General features: G+C 41.9%; 4 protein-coding genes across 19 annotated transcripts; 2 read left to right on the forward strand and 2 right to left on the reverse strand.

The window, feature by feature from the left end:
- Window positions 1-36: 36 nt before the first annotated feature.
- LOC119546795 (sodium/hydrogen exchanger 6) lies at window positions 37-7,117 on the reverse strand. 13 transcript variants are annotated; one of them, XR_005219193.1, is made up of 15 exons: window positions 6,496-7,117; window positions 4,956-5,080; window positions 4,707-4,895; window positions 4,358-4,647; window positions 4,154-4,295; window positions 3,760-4,068; window positions 3,587-3,698; window positions 3,374-3,527; window positions 3,257-3,308; window positions 3,005-3,040; window positions 2,626-2,822; window positions 2,457-2,565; window positions 2,265-2,396; window positions 1,131-1,312; window positions 37-969 (listed from the first exon to the last, which is right to left on the reverse strand). XR_005219193.1 is itself a non-coding variant. In XM_037853366.1 (15 exons), the coding sequence occupies exons 1-14, from the start codon at window positions 6,815-6,817 to the stop codon at window positions 1,135-1,137; spliced, it is 2,187 nt and encodes a 728-aa protein (XP_037709294.1). In that variant the 5' UTR covers window positions 6,818-7,117; the 3' UTR covers window positions 37-433; window positions 1,131-1,134. The 13 variants fall into 13 exon arrangements, 10 of the variants coding, with proteins under 10 accessions (XP_037709294.1, XP_037709293.1, XP_037709288.1 ...); XR_005219192.1 differs by having other exon boundaries at window positions 37-433; window positions 1,131-1,514; XR_005219191.1 differs by having other exon boundaries at window positions 1,131-1,514.
- A 1,106-nt stretch (window positions 7,118-8,223) lies between these two features.
- Window positions 8,224-17,262, forward strand: LOC119548431 (retinol-binding protein pinta). 3 transcript variants are annotated; one of them, XM_037855677.1, is made up of 4 exons: window positions 8,224-8,290; window positions 15,902-16,218; window positions 16,277-16,649; window positions 16,712-17,262. In XM_037855677.1, exons 2-4 carry the CDS (start codon window positions 15,914-15,916, stop codon window positions 16,973-16,975), a joined length of 942 nt encoding a protein of 313 aa, XP_037711605.1. In that variant the 5' UTR covers window positions 8,224-8,290; window positions 15,902-15,913; the 3' UTR covers window positions 16,976-17,262. The 3 variants fall into 3 exon arrangements, with proteins under 3 accessions (XP_037711605.1, XP_037711604.1, XP_037711603.1); XM_037855676.1 differs by lacking the exon at window positions 8,224-8,290 and adding an exon at window positions 15,482-15,844; XM_037855675.1 differs by lacking the exon at window positions 8,224-8,290 and adding an exon at window positions 15,482-15,830.
- Window positions 9,431-11,034, forward strand: LOC119548429 (acyl-coenzyme A thioesterase 9, mitochondrial). 2 transcript variants are annotated; one of them, XM_037855671.1, is made up of 3 exons: window positions 9,431-9,656; window positions 9,719-9,961; window positions 10,024-11,034. In XM_037855671.1, exons 1-3 carry the CDS (start codon window positions 9,443-9,445, stop codon window positions 11,004-11,006), a joined length of 1,440 nt encoding a protein of 479 aa, XP_037711599.1. In that variant the 5' UTR covers window positions 9,431-9,442; the 3' UTR covers window positions 11,007-11,034. The 2 variants fall into 2 exon arrangements, with proteins under 2 accessions (XP_037711599.1, XP_037711601.1); XM_037855673.1 differs by lacking the exon at window positions 9,431-9,656 and having other exon boundaries at window positions 9,866-9,966.
- Window positions 11,302-14,848, reverse strand: LOC119548428 (ubiquitin conjugation factor E4 A). Its single transcript, XM_037855670.1, has 3 exons — window positions 13,947-14,848; window positions 13,504-13,886; window positions 11,302-13,396 (listed from the first exon to the last, which is right to left on the reverse strand). The coding sequence occupies exons 1-3, from the start codon at window positions 14,668-14,670 to the stop codon at window positions 11,525-11,527; spliced, it is 2,979 nt and encodes a 992-aa protein (XP_037711598.1). The 5' UTR covers window positions 14,671-14,848; the 3' UTR covers window positions 11,302-11,524.
- Window positions 17,263-17,325: the final 63 nt, after the last annotated feature.

Here is a 17,325-nt window from a genome sequence, read left to right on the forward strand (position 1 = left end):
GATTAAATTGTCCTTCCATTTTCCAAAATAAAACAATTTTTCATTTAATTTTTTTATTTATTTTCGTTAAGACTTAAAAATTAACAGCACAACAATTAATATCTTCAGAGAGCTTCGCTTTGATTTAAATACAGCGTATGTATGTAGTAAGAAACGGTGTCTTAGTTAATAAGGGGAAAAATGAATAGATCACCAAATCGATCGGCATTTAAACTTTAGAAATAAACCGAATATCCATATTTAGCTCAGTATTCAAAACGATATATTTACACTAACTTGCTTAAAACGAAAAAGCTATACGTTTATGTTGTGTAAAATACATCAAAAATTAAATCCGATTACTTCTGCCTTTGTTTTATAACTTTTTTCCATAAAATCCTAAGAGTCTGATTCTCGTCGACACCGGACTTTGAACATGCTCCAGAATCTCCATCTGAATACAAATTTGTTTGTGGTTTCAGGCGAATATTATATTATTGTATGCATATTTTGCGATGTCGAATAAATAAGATAAAGGAAATATGTCTATAAGTATTCGTATAAATTTTCACTCGGCCACTTATTTAGGCTTATTTATATGCAGATATTTATAAGTTTGGGCGAAACTAATTAAACTGCAAGGACGCAAGGAGTTGACAAAATTAGAATAAAAGAGGCTTTATATGCATGTAATATAATATGGTGTTATAAGGTATGGTATTGGTGTGTGTCAGCTCGATGATAGGTAGCCTTTTTCAGCTTCAGTGCCCTTACGGATTTTAATTAACTGATAAGCTTGATAATTTTAATTAATGTTTATAACTAGAGTTCCGAATCACATATCGTAAACAAGAAAAAACTGAGGAGTAATAATCTAATTTGTACAGATTTCACACTTTCCATTTTAAATGAGACCAATTTCAATAAATAACAAAAGAAAAGAACAATAGATTTAACTTATATGTAATTATTTTGATGCTCGCCTCTAACCTAAAAGAAATAATAAAAATATTTAGAATAAATCAAAATATTATGGCAATATATAAATTATAGTGAATGAATGGTTACTTTTTTTTAAATTTAAATACGTATTTATGTACAATAGGCGATAAGGAAATGAGGAAATCAACTGCAATTTAATTTGTACTTACATGGTTAGTCGCGTGTTAGAATCTAAGAAATTAGATTATGAGGAAAAATACAGAAATTAAAAGTGAACAATACAAACGAACTGCTGTGCCTTAAGAAGCATTGGTTAATCTGTTATTCAATTCACTGACTGACTGGACTAACTGACTCTGGACTTAGTTTATCATGTCTGGGTTGTCTCCGTCTGTGCTTCGTTTTAAACATTTGTTTTACCAAGGAAAAGTAGACAAAAACAAACAAAAACATTATAAATAGTAAGTAAATAAAATACATAATTAACTGGCTCGATCTCTTGATTTCCCATACAGAAATGATTACATGAAATTATTAGTAACCAGGCTGAGTTCATTTGCAAGGTGATGATTGGCTTCACTCAATTGGACAGACTTTTGTTTGGGCATTACCAATAAATATAATTTATAGAGTTGGTTTGTTTTAGATGAATGCAGTTTTTCAGTTGATTGTTGGAGTTGTTGGTATTGTTGTTGTTGTTGTTAGAGCAACCAAAGTTAAATTGATAAATAGTCCGCATGAGTTTGTTAGATGATTGATTAGGATTGGTCGAAGGAAAGACAGAAAGAAAGAAAGAAAGATGCCGCAGAAATGAATAAATAAATTAATATCATTGCTGAGAGAGTTGTTACATTTTCGATTATATAAGTATATTTGGTAAGCATGCATTTAGTAGTAGTTAACAGTCAAATCAATATTACATAGGTGTTACAATCGTAGACTAGAAATCGCTTGCCGCCGCAAAAACTTAAACATTTAATCAACAATATTCAAAGTAGGTGCAAATTAATATATGCCTTTTCACCTACACCACAAAATCAACATTTAAATTATACAAAAACAAAATATCGTTAAACAAAAATCACATTTTCATGGTTGTTAAGTATTTGGCCAATTTAAATAACAATATGTCTACTTTGCCAAAGTGTCTATGGTGTAGATTCTTTCGGGTTTTTTGGTTTTTTTTTCGGTTTAGTTGAGGTTTTTCGTTTCGTGTGTTAATGGCCAGCTTGCTACGCCTAGGATTAGTCTTTGGTGGTTGGGGTGCTTCGCTCATTCGGTTATTCAATATTTCGGTAGCTAGCAAGTAGATGGTGATTATCGCCGGTGTACTTGATACTTACGCGACTCAGGGAGTTCCGCCGCCCCACGCCAGGACCCGTTCCGGGTCCCACATCCTGGCCCAGACCATTCCCGGTATCGTTGTCTATGCAGATATCCGAGTCCGAGTCCACGCGCCTGAACTCGCTTCCATCCTGAATTGAATTCCACTCGATCATTATCATTTCACGTGCCTTGTGGACTGGCCAACTCACCTGGGTGAGTTGCTGCGTGGTGGTGAGCAGCCTGGCAATGGGATTGCAGCAAACGGGCAAGGTCTCCAGGAGAGTGGGTCTTGAGTGCGTCAGCAAGGGTTTCATGTACCTTGGGATATAGTATAATTTGTAAGTAAAACTTAACCTTCGATTGTCTCTCTGCACTCACTTGGTATCAAAGTTCGCCCAGATCCTGGCCAGAATGGCCTTCTCATGGCTGTTGCGACGACGTCCGCCGCTTGGGCCGCCCAAGCTGCCATTCGGTCCATCCGCTGGCGTATCCAAGTTGGACTCCGTGCCACCGGACAAACGCAACTTGCCGCGTCCTCCGCCGCCGTTCTCCACATCCTGTAAATAACCATCAGACTAACACCGAGTTCAATTAAATGATATTAGCTCTACATTCGATGAGGGTGAACCAAAGAAAAGATACTAATAAAAACAAGGCCTGTCTACATTTAGATAATAAATATGGTATACGCAAGGTAAAATGATAAATTACTTTAAACCAAACGAACATGTATTGAATGATCATTGCCAAAACCTACCGTCTGCGGGTGTGAATTGTCCATTGAATTGTAAACCTTTTTTAGCAAATGGTTTAATGTTGTGAAGTGCAAAGAAATGTATAAATAACAAAAATTATGAGTTACAAATTATTCCTTTAAAAGAATGTAAGAGAAAACTTGGTACTTGCAATCATGGTTTCAAGAACATTATACTTTAATTAAGTCTACTTAATCTCAATAAACCTCAATGCAGTTTAAAAGCACGTATAGACGTGACCTTAGTATACTCACACTGTGCACTTGGTAATTATTTAATTGTTCAGTCTCATCGTCAACGCCAACACTGCAATGAAGACAGATTTTTTGATAATAAACGCGGAAGCTTTTAAATGTTTGTCATGTACTCACGGTATTTTCAACCAATTTAGCAGAAAATTGGCTGCCCCACCCTGGATTACGACCGTAAAGATGACAATCAGCGATGTGGCGGTCAGCATAGTCTGGCGCGCATCCGACACGGTATTTCGGATGGCCAAGGCAAAGGACATGGCTCCACGAAGTCCTATAAAAAATATATGCTCGTTACAGATAATCCTTTGTGAGCTACACTTTAAAACTTGCCAGCAAAGAAGAGCATGTGCTGAAAGTTGGAGGAGATTTTAGGTTTTCGCTTGATGTTCAGCAGCCAGGATAAGGGATACACATTCACGGCACGTCCAATTGCGGCGCAGATCTGCAAAAACAAAGTGGTTTTTAAAACATTCTGAATTTCATATAAATTAAATTTAACTTACGAAAGCTGTTATGATAAATCCTGCATCGAAATGATGTTTGGGAAAGGTAAACATCGAAACTCCAATATAGGAGAATATAAAGTTCTCGGCCAAAAAGTTCAACAGCTCGAAGATCTGTTTGGTCCTTTGGCGCGAGTCCTCCGAAAGATTGTTGTAGGTGTAGTGAGCCTGACAGATGCCGCAGAAGAGCACGGCCACCACTCCAGTAAGTTCTGTGGCCTCAGCCAGCAGGAAGGTGCTGTAGCTCATCAGCACAAACAGCGCCGATTCTAGTAGGGGAAAGTCACGAACCCGGGTAAATTTGGTCATGTGTGACAGGAGTTAAGGAAGTTGTTGGCCTAGTTGTTGTACTTAAACATATACTTAAGAATATTTGAGTTTTTGAAAAGGATATCAATGCTGTCAAGCAGCCCATGGCGGCGCCAATCATCAGGGACAGCAGAAAGATGGAAAAGAAGTCACTTAACGAGCGCAGGAAAGCTGTAGTTTCGAATTCCCCCGTATTGGAGTAATGTTCACCATAGTTTTGAATGGCTCTGCAAAGAAATCAGCATTTATTAATACCAATGAATGGAAATAGGTGACAAAAACCACTTACCCGCTTAGGACAATGGCCACAGCATCGTTGAGCACAGATTCGCCCAAGACTAGCGCATATAGGTTTACGTCAACTCGCAGATCGTTGAATATGGCTAGAATGGTGAGCGGATCTGTGGGCGAAATCAGGGCTCCAAAGTATAGAGTGTCCAGGAATGTGAAACTGCTGCTCAAGTACTTTGGCATCAGTTTCACACAACCGTACATGAAGCCACCGATCAGGAAAGCCGACAAAGTGGTCCCCACAATGGCAAACGTCAGGATGGCACCCAGATTGCGAAAGAAGTATTTCTGGGAATATAAAACTCTGTAAAAGCTTTACAAGACAGTATTCAGCTCAATGATCTAACCTTTTTCAAGCTGTAACCCGCGTAAAATATGATTGGCGGTAGTAAAATGTTGAAAAACACCTCTGGATCGAAGGTTGCCTTAAGATCGATTTCATTCTCATCCACATCGTGAACCTGCCCGCGAAACACATAGGCGTACGTCTTAATTCCCTCCGGCAGTTTGGTTCCATTCGTTTGGTTGACGGGGTACTAAAATAAAGACAACAATTCTATTAGTCTTGACATTGTTTTCATATTTTAATGACTTACCTTAAACCAGAGCGTATCGGGCGGCAACTTATCGGTGTACGTCGGAACACCTTGTGGTTCCACTTGCATGTGGACAAGCGTGGCGGAGGTGCCCGCATACCGTATAATTGCTCCAACAATCAAGCCTGAAAATTAATAAGAAATTATAGATAGTAAATATATTTGGTTTGGTTTTTAATTGAAATTCCAAACAAAAATGAATATTTAAATACCGTAGATCAATGTGTAAAAAATTAGAAAGCTGATTTGAATATATTTGATTCTCTAACAAAAATGCAAGTATTCAAAAAAACAAATCGAGTTTCTTTTTAGTCAGTATTAATAATAATATTGGAACGTGCAAATAGAAAAGTAATATAAAATTTCACTAGTGTACATATGTTTGCCTTGAGGTCACTTCAGATTAGATTCTAGTGTCTCATAAATAACTTAAAACAAAAAACCGACTTCTTTCCGGCCTGACCTATCGCAAAAGCGAGAGTGTGACTAATAGAAACGAGCCGATAAGAAAAGTGCTTAGTCAAACCTTATCAAAGAAATAACATCAACTCAACAAGTGATTTTAAGGGTTTATTTTATTTATTTTTCCGCCTTTTGTAATGAACACATCTTGGGGCTTAATCAATCGAGCTGCCCATAAGCAAAAGCTTTTACCCGCTCAGTCGAGGAATGTTTACAAATCCCAATTTACGCCCGACCTGGGGTTTCATCAATTCCCAAGCCTAACCTGTTTTATTGAATTGTTTCATTAGCTTCAATTAGTTGGAAGAAATCTTGTTTGCTCTTTTATTGCTGCACACATATGTATGAATTTATAAAAATGTTAGAACAACAAAGTACTCGGCAGATTGGCGCGCTCATGAACGAGTGAAAATGTATTTTGGTTGGAAAACCCCAATGATAATGGCTGACTAAGCACGACAAGGTCTCGTGTACAATATCTTTGGTGCCTCAAGCTCTGCTGCCGTTGCGTGCAGGTGAATTCTTCTATGGTTGTTTACTTTACATATCTTTCTGTCCAGGGTGGCTTTCACTGCCTCTCAAATGCTCGCACTTAATGTCACGGCTGGCGTACACAAAAGCGTAATTCCGAATAACAAAGAGGTGACAATGAAAATGGCAGGTCTACAATAAGACAGGTGACCGATAACGAAGAGCTTTGAGTTTAGGAAAACAATGCAAAAAGGGGTGTTAGAAGTCAACAATAGTTAGTAGAAACTAGGACATTTGGTATAAGGTTTTAGGTACACAAAACAACACATTTTATAATATAATAATAAATAAAATAATAATAACAATTTTCTGTCTGTACAGATATATCATATGCTATAGAAAGTAGAGACTTGTAAACTTTTCAGTGAAATAGTTTTGAAAATAAGAGTCTAGACAAGCAAAAAAGCTAACAGCTTGTATATTACACATACGTATTGCGTACATACATATATTCTCTTGAAAATTAATATGTAAACTTTAAGGGCCCTGAGAATTGATGGTGAATATGTAGAATGATACCCCCTAAGAGCCCTAGGATCCAACATACCGTATATGACGGCAAGTCCGGTCTCGTGGAGCCAGGAGACGCGATGATGCTTAAACAGCCATATGGTGAGGACCGTAAGGGCCAGCAGGAACACGAAGACGAGCAGATCCAGGCTCTGGATACGATGGTTCAGCGTGGCCTTCGCGTCCAGAGCGATGTCCGTGTCCGTGGCATTGCATCCGTAGGTCAGGACGCACAGGATCAGTGCGGCCAGGAGGAGCCCACTGCTCCAGGATGTGTGTACCTTCCGGAGAACGGTTGCGTCCTTCATCCGGCTGGGCGATGTCATCTTCACTTCCGTGTCCACATCGCAGTGGGACATAATTTCTGGTGATTCAGCCTGCGCCCGCAGCCGAAATCGATTTTCGCGTTACGACGTCGCTGTAATTGATTCGCGCACCCAGGAGCGGAGCCCTGGGGTTGGGGGTGGTGCTGGTGCTGGGAGCAGGACGACCACGCTCAGGCGGCGTCAGGTGAGTGGTTGACCTCCTCTCGGTTGGGTATTTGTTGCACAGCCGTTTTTTAAAATATTTTTGTTAAAAAAGAGCTTTTCTCATTTTTCTGCACTTCACTCCGGATAAAAAAAACAGTCAGTTCATATGGAAACAAACCGTATGAAACTGTAGTGTTACCGTACGCGACCAGCGGTAAAATGCCAAAGCACCTTTTCAACAGGAGCGGACTTCGAATGTAATTGGGTTTTAAGGGCCCTCGCACTAAAATGAAAAACATATCTGTGTCGTATTCAAAGCCGCACTCATTCTAAGCTAAAAATGCTAACAAAATTTGTGATGCAGTTTTTTAAGTAGCATATTAATTTATATTAAGTTCCCATTTTTATTTATTCCCTAAATTGTTGAGTTGTTTAAATGTGGTCGGATGCTCCATACAAAATACTTCTTAAGAAATTTCTGGACAACATCAATCTCGAGGCTGTTGAACTGCTGAGAACCAGAGTTGCCCATTATTTCATTTAAAAGCCATTGCAGCATACATGATCTTACTTTCGAAAAAATTTCAAATTGTTCAAACTGGTTTGGTACTTCAACAGCAGCCATTTAGGGTCGATCCCTTAATTTTTCTGTAGAACTTGCATACCTTGCTTAGCAATAACGTTAAGCGAGCTTAACCTTAAGGCTCAGACAGTTTCCACAGAACACTGCTAATGCATTTAATTTTCAAAACTAACACCCAATTTTGGAGTCCGAATTTTCCGATTTTATTACAATTTCTATAGGACTTTTTATTTTTTTGAATATCTAAAAGCCAAAAGACAAATGCGCCAAAAAACTTTTTTTAATCCTCTGCTATTCACAGATATTGGTACTCACATTTTTTAAAAAAATGGGGGTCTGAGGCAAATCCTATCATTTATACCAATGACAAAGACAATGACAGTGGGATATTCGGGAACGAGTTCCAAAAAAGTCGATCTGGAACGTATTTTTCTACACAAAACGACATGCATGCAAATTTTTCGAGGAAAATGGGCGTTCTAGGTGAATTGTGTTGCGGTACCTCCAAGATGTGTTTAAAAAGAATGCATACAGCTTCATTTTGCTAGGAATGAAAAAACAGAAATGAAACCCGAAGGTTACCAATGATCGTTTTTTAAGATCGTTTTTTTACTCTTGACAGACAAATGAAAAGACAAAAGGAAACATGCGAAGAAGCGCGCGGTTTTTCTCGTCTCTTGCATTTCTCGTCAGTTGCATTTTTTATTTTAAAAAGTGAAGTTCGTGCCAAGCGTTTTATAAAGAGTTTTTGCTTTCTGCCTAGAATAACATTTTCACAGGCAAGTTAAATGTAATTAATGTAGTGCAATACTAACACAATAGAGTGGAAGTGAAAAACGTAACCGTAAAGAAACATTTATGTACATAAGATAGAATACAAATTACATAATACATATGTACAAACATACAAGAACACTAATTATTTACATAAAAGAACCATCTTATGTATGAACACTGTACATTGTACATTTTACAATGCTTCAAAACAAAGTCTATTCTGCTTTAAATATAACAACAAATTTGTTTTCTTAAAACTGTGACAATAGGATTAAGATACATTTGTTTTGAGCGGGTACCTACTTTTAATTGTTTAAATTTCATTTTGGCTAAAAGTTAAAGATTTCTTTTCTGTTTTTTTGCCTTTCGTTTGCGTGGGCTTAAGTTGAACATTTTCCTAATTGTTGTATAATACTCGAAATTTAAAAATTCCAAGTCTATAATTAAAATTGAATTGTAGTTAATATACATTTTGGTATTAAAATGTTTCAATCCAAAAATTTGGTTGCTCTTAAGCGAGTAAATGTACAAGTTCATTCTTAATATATGTATGAGTTCCAGAACGTGTTTCAGAATGCTATCACTTCCCACTGGTTCGGGCAGTTTATCTATCTGTGAGAACTGCTGCTCTACGATGTACTTGTGCCGACAGAGGCTAAGCAGAAATATTCCCTATACCCGCTTAATGCTTTTTATAAATCTAAAAAGGTATTGAGTTTATTTATTTATTTTTTATTATTTTCTCTTAATAAAATTAAGTCTGAAAACATTAGAGTCAAAGCCCTTCTGCGCAAGCGATTTCATTTTCGCTCTTAAAGAATAAAAAAAAATTCAAGATTTCAAGAGCCTAATATTGATTTCAAATGGATTCGATGAATCGGACCTCGAAGAAGCCACAAATCCAGATAATGGACGCAGGAGGCCAATTCCTTAAGAATTACCAAGTGAACTTTATCTGTGATAGGAAAAAACATATGTTACACAGGACATGACCAACAACTGTTAGAAAGAGTAGGCTTATGTGGATGGACAAATAACAAAAAATCACATATTTTAGATGTGTTTCCTGATTGTTTCGCTTTGATAAGATATTTTTTTTTTTAGCTTCTTAATTTTATTTATCATTTATTTTGGTTTTTGACATACGTATACATATGTATATTTTCTATACATTTTCTGAGAAAGGGCTGGAATTGTTGACTTACACATTAGTTAGGAATATCATAATGTATTTGCGAGCGATTCTTGGGAGAAGGGCTATCGAGGTGCGACGGTTGTGCCCACAACTGGGAGCTCTTCGTCATCGGTTTGTGGAATGTGGCCGGGATCAACTGGAATCCGGGCACTGCTCGGGAACCATGGCAGACGGTAACCGGCAGGTCACATCCCCTATTGCCATCCAATAATCGCAACCCCAATCCTAAGCGCAGTGGCCAAGAAAATCAGGGAGCACATTGGGGTCGAGGGGGGCTATCACGCCATCCCTAAGAGTCGGGAAGGGCTGCTCAAGTTCCAGCCAGATCCCAGCGACTTGCCGGAGCGCTCCATGATAGACTCACAAACGACCGCCAGCATCCTCCTGGAATCCGATGCTCTGATGCGGGAGCGCTTTGTTTACGGAGGCGGCTTGTTGCGCATGGGCAGAATGATGGAGGAACTAGACCTCCTTGCCGGTAAGGTAGATAATCCCAAGAAATATGTGGATATATGTAGAGGTCCAATGTACTCCTTGCAGTGTGGATCTGCCATCGGCATGTCTTTCTGCCGAAGCTGCCAAAAGGGATTCCATTGCCGTACACTTTCGTCACTCTGCTGGTAGACCATGGCCATTTCTTGGTCGAGAAGTTCAAGGCGGATGTGGATATCTCCCTCTCCGGTCACGTTTCTTGGTCAGACGATAGTTCCATGGAGATCACTGCATATGTGCGGCAAAACGGTATGCTCCTGGCGAAGGCCATTTTTATGATAGCCGCTCGCGATGCTACCAACTCTGGTCCGGCTCCAGTAAATCCCCTAACCCCGGCCAATGAGCTGGAAAAATGCTTTTACCATGAGGCTTTGGAACGCCAGAAGCGACGTGAGGGTAAATTGCCCCACTTGGAGACCAAACGGAAGCCTTCGAAGGAGGAGGAGCAGATCATGTACGAGGTGTTCACCAGGACCAAGGGCACCGAGGGTCCCACACCCACGGATATGACTGCTCTGCCTCCGGATTGCCGCTGGATGTCCAATTGGCACCGCAGAACCTTGCTACATCCGTTTCCGGAGCACCGCAACGAAGCGAATACCATATTCGGGGGCTTCATCATTCGCAACGCCATCGAGATAGCGTTCATAACGGCCTCCCTCTTCTCCAACAACTATCCCGTGATTCAGTTCATATCGGATGTTACCTTCAACCATGACATTCCCGTCCACAGCTACATGAAGCTGAAAGCTTACGTGGTCTACACCCAGGATAATTACGTCCAGCTAATGACTGTGGTGGACGCGATAGATGGCAAGAGCTTCACGCAGTTCCATAGCAATACGCTGCACTTGACCTTTTCGTGCAGACAAAAGGTTCCAGAGGTCCTGCCAAAAAGTTATTCCGAGGCACTGTGGTATCTAACAGGTCGTCGATACTTTCAACGCTTTCTCGAATCAATAAATCGGGACTTGGAGGACTGCGGATCATCTCCTCCGGAAAACATCAACGGAGAGGGAGAATGCATTTAGTGATAGGGATTATGAAATGGGATCAATAAAGCAACAGCATTTAGTAAAGCAGTTATCGAGATATTTTCAGAAGAGTTGATAAACTAGTCCCTCAACTTTTAAGCTATCTAGAAGACAACTTTTATATTGACCATATAAACGAATACTAAGTTGTAGTTTAATTGATACAACAACATACATACATGCCATTTTTGTTTTAAATCCCTATAATTCTGTGGTGCAGAGCGAAATCTCTTTTGACTTATTTATTATGACAATACAACCATGAAAACTATGAAATTCAAACACTGAAAAATACAGTTTGAGAATATAGAAACATTTATTCGACCGTTAAGGAAAATAGATTAAGAATAAACTTCAAAAACCACTAACTGTACAAGGATTGAACATACACACAACATTATGTATGACTGGAATTCTTATGAACAAAAAACATTGACTATTGCCTGATCCGTAATCCCGTGGAGTTAACTCTTTGGTTGGGCAGCTGTGCCCGCAGATGCGGCTGCGATGCTCCCTCAACTCTTAGAGCGAGCCGCCTCTCGCTTGCCCTGAATCCACTGCTCGATCTCCAGTTTCAGAGCCTCGTTAGACTTGACCTTGTCCATGGTGAGCGGTTCGCGATTGAAGGGATCGGTCTGATCGCTTAGGAGATGACGTGCAATGGTGGAACGATCCACAGTAACTTTGGAGCTAGGCAGCACGACAGGATCCGTCATAAGCGTTGAAATAATCGGATCCAGGTACTCTTCGGGCGCATCGGCCAGCAGCTCCTGCTCCTCCTTATACTGAGCTCCCATTCGCGCCACCTTCACGGCAAATTCGGACAAGTCGCCGATCAGTTGGCCTCCTCCGATCCGGACTAGAATGTTCTCGGCGTAGCCGAAAAGCTGTTCACTGTAGGAGCGCCCATCCTGCGACACTGCCAAACAGAAGCTGTCATCAGTGCTCAAGTTGATGTAGATGTGAGAGATCTCCAGCACCGTCTGAGCAGGATCAAATTCGAACTCTTTTTTGTCCTTGACCTTGAAGCGTTCCTTCCGCGGGCCAACTAAATGCAACAAGAAGTAGTTCAGCATGGCTGCAATGCGATCCACCATACTGTTATGGCAGAAAATGCTCCTGATCTCCGTGGTCAGAAGCTTCAGCATGTTTATAGTGTCCCTTCCTAGGATGTTGTCGAAGCGTGCCAGCACTCCCAAGTGTTGGAGGTTAGACACCTGCTGCTGGCGCTCATTATGCGACAGCGCATTCCACTCACCATTGTCCTGAGCCTGCTGCAGCTGCTTGATCTGCTCCAGGTTTGACAAAGACTCGTCCAGTAGGAAGATGGCATCATTAATTAACAAATTGATGAATCGCAGAAAGATTGGCGGCTCGATGGCCTCCATGTTCTGCTCCGCTTCGATGGCCAAGTCCCTGAAGCACTGCACGTGATCGGGCTTTGTCCACAGAAACTCCATTATAGCATACATGGGCCGGCGGTAGTTAAATTTCTGCTCGAACTGCACCGACTGTCCGGTCATCTCAATGCTAACGAAGACGTTCAGCAGACTGCGAACCACCTTTAACCGATCCGAATGGCTGTCGAACACATGAGTGACGAAAGTCTGGCGATTGCTTCCAAGAATCTGTGTGGGTAGTAAAAACTCCAGGGCCTCGGCTAGTTTGGCACGGAGATGAGGATTTTTTACAAGCCCCGAGCTGCCCATGAATAGCAGTATCATCTTGAAGAACGCATCATGGGCGGAAAAATAAATATGGATGTATTGATCGCCGTTGAGTCGCCGGCAGAAATTCAAATACGCCGAAATGTTGTCGATAATGCTCTCTGGCACGGATTGCATATAAGGAGCCACAAAGGGCGGCGTGTCCGAGAGCAACTCCAGGTTGCGATGAAGCTGCGGGGAAAAGTCCCGCTTGTCCAGACACTGCTCGTAAATCTCACGCGGCAGCATGGCCACCTCCGTCAGCCAAATCGCCGAAGCCTCGAAGAACTTCAGCAAGGCCGTGTCATTTGTGGGCTCGGACAGCGTGTTCTTGATGCACAGCACCTGCTGCATCTGTTCCAGCATCATGCGAAACAGGTTTTTGGTCAGTTCGTTGTTGGGATCGCTGTTCAGAACCTCCCCGTAGGCCGTCTGGGTGTTCTGTAGTTCGCGCATAACGCGAGTGAGGCGTTCAACGCAGGGACGATGGGCAAGTTCGAAGCATTTGTGGGTCATGTAGAAGATCTCGGTCACGAAATTGTACTTTTCAGCCGTTAGACGCTCTTCGCCCTCTTCAGTGGGAAGCAGGCAGGTCTCGTCGTGGGCCTTTAGCAGGCTCACGCCCTTCGCCTGGCGATCCTTGTCCGGCACTGCACAATAAGTAGGGTCCACCAGAAGAACCTGCGGCAAGGGAGTTATCGTGTATGGTTAGGTTGCACTCGGTTTAAAACCAAAACAGATAGTTTTATCTACTAGGTCTTTCCTAAAAATTAAATAAATATATTTACCTTTAACGAGGGCAAACATAGAGGAGCACAGAGGCGAGTGAGAACTGAACAGAGGCTGGTCATGAAAGCATCACTGGCTGTGCTGTGAACCGTTTGGTCCAGATTCAGATTGATACTGCTCCACAAGTGACCGCGTGACACATTTGCATCCAGGCAATTGGCCAGCCATTGAAGTGTCTTTTTCTTGGTCTCGGGCGACAGAACAAGCAACTGTTTGACGAGCAGGAAAGTGGACTGCTGGTGATGGGATAAAACACCCCACAGGGCAGCGTCCGTTTGGTTAAGTGATAGCTCTTGGAAAAACTCGTACTTGGCCGTTTGGGTTTTGGGCAAGATTGAGATGCACAGAAGACTTCCCAGCAAAGTGTCCATGTACTCGCCACCTGCCAAATATTAAGTTGAAAATGTAGTAGAGATTGGATATGGGATACCAGAAGTCTTACCTTTAGCTTTGGGATTGGGAGTGGTAAAGTCAATGAGTAGTTCTCCCAGGACGGCTGCTCGCTTATCGCGCACAAAGAATCCCAGGATCCAGAAGACGTTCTTCTTGACAGTAATCAGGTTCTCCTTCGCAATGAGCTTCTGCAGATCGGTGAGCATCGGATAGAAGATGGCCTTGAGGGCGCCCAGGGCCTCAATCGGTTCGTCTTCCTCCACCACCTTGCAGGCGACGCGGACCAGGAACTCCTGGGTGCTGGTGTCGTGCTCGTCGGCCTCCTCGAACATCTCCAGCCACTGGCCAGCGAAGGATTGCGGGGCAAAGAGATCCGGCTGACGCATGCAGGTGCTCGCATTATTTAGGATCAGAGCCAGGACCTTGGAGCAGTCGGTTTTTCGCTCGGCCTGAATCCGTTCGCAACGGGCAAAGGCTCCGCGCAGATAGCACATTGCGCGCGGCTCCAGGGCCTCCGGACTGGCCTTGCCCACTGCATACTGCCCGGTCTCGCCCAGCATAAGGCGCTCGAAGAGGGCGTGGGCCACCAGGTCTTCCCCCAGTGTTTCCTCGCTGGTGTCCACCACCACATCTGCCAGGCACAGGCCTGCGGCGGAGGAAGCCTTGTTCAGCGTGAACAGGAGCACCTCCTCGACCAGCTTGTGGGACACGCCATCGGCATTGGTGCCCTCCTGGAGCAGAGCGGCGAACGGGTTATCCTCGACGCTTGTCATCGGGAAAATATTGGATTTGCTGTCAGATGTTTTCCCTTGAAAATCTGACTGGTCACAGTGTGCCCGTTGGTGGTGACCATACAAATACACTAAAAAATGTCACTTGCCAAAATGACGGTATTCCCGTGGGCGGCAGATCGTTATTTTCAAAATTATTCTAATTTTGTTTTATTTATTAGGAAGCAAAAGTTAGCAATGAATGTGATTATGCTATTACCAGAAACATACAGTTATATTTTCATTATGTAACATGTAGTTTATTATGAACCGTGGTATTTGGTCCCCAAAGAAATTATTTTACCATTGGATACTGGTCTATACATTTTATAAAATGTATTTTAATGTTATGAAAGAGCATACATTATACACTTAATGCTTACTTAAAAAAGCTTAACTGTTATAAATGGTTTTAAAATTGAAAGTATCCATTTCTGGAGGTATCAGAATGGCGGAAACAAATGGAGCTTTGTTCTTTCTGGTGGCATTTTAAGTATCGGCTGCAAGTTTAACATTGTCACTCGAGTTTAAGACGCTCTCAGGATATCCACGTTCTTGGCCATATAAAATACATACATGCTTTCCAGAAAGTTTTTTTCTGCTGTACTTCAAGAATACAGTCAAAAGCAAACACATAATTAACGTTCTGCATTTAATTTCCGTATTGACTTTCAAGATTATGAGTTCGCTTCCAGCGAGCGAAGAACGTTATCAATCCGCTTTTCGTTAAGTAATTGCACTCGATTAACCTTCTTTATCAACGGGATTTATTTAACAGCTCATATCTGGGCCAGCAAAAACCGCAGCCGCTTGCACTCAAAAAATAAATCCAAAGCCAATTAAGACAATCAATCGCAATGCGACCCATAACGTAGTAAACCGACTGGAATACTACAAGCGCCAGCCTGGTACTGGTACCACCCACCATACCACATCGCGCCCCCCAGGGCCCCGAATCCAATCACCTCCACAACCACCCTGTCCACAAATGTCTTCGTGCATTGTTAAATCGGCTTATGATCAGGCAAAAGTACGTTGATTCCACATGTTACTCGTATATCATTTTGGCAGTCGACGAGCTATTTTCAAACGGTAAACATATGCACGCAATCCGATTTTCCAACGGAAGATTAACTTGGTACAGTCAAAGCCGCAGCTGGGAAGTAACTATCCAAATGTATTTACATAAGTGAGGGGCTGTGACGCGATAAAATAACGATTTTTACCATTTTAGATTATTTTGAAAATGAGTGTGGTGCGACCTCTTAAGCCCGCCCTTCAAGACATATGCATCAGGGAATTGAACGAGGTGCCACAGCGAGTATCCCATGATATCGAGGCTCTACGAGAATGGGTCTTGAAGCAACCACATCTGCGGGCCTGCACCGACGACCAGTTCCTGCTTGCCTTTCTGCGCGGAACCAAGTTTAGCCTGGAACGGGCCAAAGAAAAGTTTGATCGGTTCTATACGCTGCAGGGATCTATTCCAGAGGTCTTCAATGATCGTCGACTGGCCACTGATCCCCAGGTCCTAGATATAATAAGGATGGGGTAAGTGTTCTTCAGACAGAGTCTCAAATCAAATCATTACTACCTATATTTCCTACAGAGTTCTTCTTCAAATTCCCATGGATGCGGACGATTCGGGACCTTGTGTGACCATTATTCGAGCTGGTTCCTACGACACTAGCAAGTACAAGTTTCAGGACATAATACGCGTCGGTTCCATGTTCGGTGAGATCATGATGTTCGAGGACGATAATGCCACAGTGAGCGGTTATGTGGAGATTATGGACATGTCGGGGATTACGGGTACCCACCTCTTTTCCCTGCAACCGCAATTGTTGAGCAAGTTTTCCACCTATGCGGATGAGGCGATGCCGACGCGCCAGAAGGGAATTCACTTTATCAATGTTCCTGCGGCTTTCGAAACTGCGTTCAATTCGTTGCGATCCTTTTTCCCAGCCAAAATCAAGAGCCGGGTGAGTCTAAAAACAACTTACGATTGTCTCTCATATGAGCTTTAAAATAATTTTTATTTTAGATCTCGGTGAGCTCCGATCCGGAAGCTATATTCGATATAGTGCGTCGCGAATATTTACCCAAGGAATACGGAGGAACAAGGGGCAGCATGCAGGATATAAGCCATACCATGGAAGCAAAACTATCTAGTTATGAATCCTACTTTCAAGAGTCCCAAAGTTTTGGCGTTAACAACAAGTTGCGCGAGTTCGGGGACAACGTGCGAAAAAATAATCGATCCTCCTTTGGGGCAGTGGGGTCCTTTCGTAAACTGGAAATCGACTGAAACTCACCGTCACGATTTTATCAATGTCGAAAGCGTAGATACCGCAATCTTATCTGACAAACTAGTACATGCAGTCTCAATACTAAACATGTTGAGTCGTAGATCATCCTATTTATAAAACACCTCCAAGAGATATGTGTGAAACTGGTGAAGCAATAACCACAAAGCGCCAGAAGATGTGATATGTAACATTTTCAGGAGAACACTATACATATTCTTAAAAATAGATACTTATAAAATATATGTTTTTAGTTTTGTTAATAAAATTCACTTTGCTAATATATTAATTTAACTATATTCCAGTTAGTTGGAACTCCAGTTCCAGTTCCCATCCTATTAAGGATCCATAA

Source organism: Drosophila subpulchrella, chromosome 2L (genome assembly GCF_014743375.2).
Source record: "Drosophila subpulchrella strain 33 F10 #4 breed RU33 chromosome 2L, RU_Dsub_v1.1 Primary Assembly, whole genome shotgun sequence".
NCBI lineage: Eukaryota > Metazoa > Arthropoda > Insecta > Diptera > Drosophilidae > Drosophila > Drosophila subpulchrella.

Coding starts and splice junctions, on each gene's coding strand:
- LOC119548431 (XM_037855675.1), top strand. CDS start 15,684: ATGATCAGGCAAAAGTACGTTGATTCCACATGTTACTCGTATATCATT. Junction 15,831..15,901: donor GTCAAAGCCGCAGCTGGGAA/GTAACTATCCAA, acceptor TTACCATTTTAG/ATTATTTTGAAAATGAGTGT. Junction 16,219..16,276: donor CTAGATATAATAAGGATGGG/GTAAGTGTTCTT, acceptor TATTTCCTACAG/AGTTCTTCTTCAAATTCCCA.
- LOC119548429 (XM_037855671.1), top strand. CDS start 9,443: ATGTATATTTTCTATACATTTTCTGAGAAAGGGCTGGAATTGTTGACT. Junction 9,657..9,718: donor CTCGGGAACCATGGCAGACG/GTAACCGGCAGG, acceptor TCCTAAGCGCAG/TGGCCAAGAAAATCAGGGAG. Junction 9,962..10,023: donor GGAACTAGACCTCCTTGCCG/GTAAGGTAGATA, acceptor TACTCCTTGCAG/TGTGGATCTGCCATCGGCAT.
- LOC119546795 (XM_037853359.1), bottom strand. CDS start 6,817: ATGTCCCACTGCGATGTGGACACGGAAGTGAAGATGACATCGCCCAGC. Junction 4,896..4,955: donor CCGATACGCTCTGGTTTAAG/GTAAGTCATTAA, acceptor TCTTTATTTTAG/TACCCCGTCAACCAAACGAA. Junction 2,566..2,625: donor TGGGCGAACTTTGATACCAA/GTGAGTGCAGAG, acceptor CTATATCCCAAG/GTACATGAAACCCTTGCTGA.
- LOC119548428 (XM_037855670.1), bottom strand. CDS start 14,670: ATGACAAGCGTCGAGGATAACCCGTTCGCCGCTCTGCTCCAGGAGGGC. Junction 13,887..13,946: donor TCCCAATCCCAAAGCTAAAG/GTAAGACTTCTG, acceptor AATATTTGGCAG/GTGGCGAGTACATGGACACT. Junction 13,397..13,503: donor TATGTTTGCCCTCGTTAAAG/GTAAATATATTT, acceptor CCCTTGCCGCAG/GTTCTTCTGGTGGACCCTAC.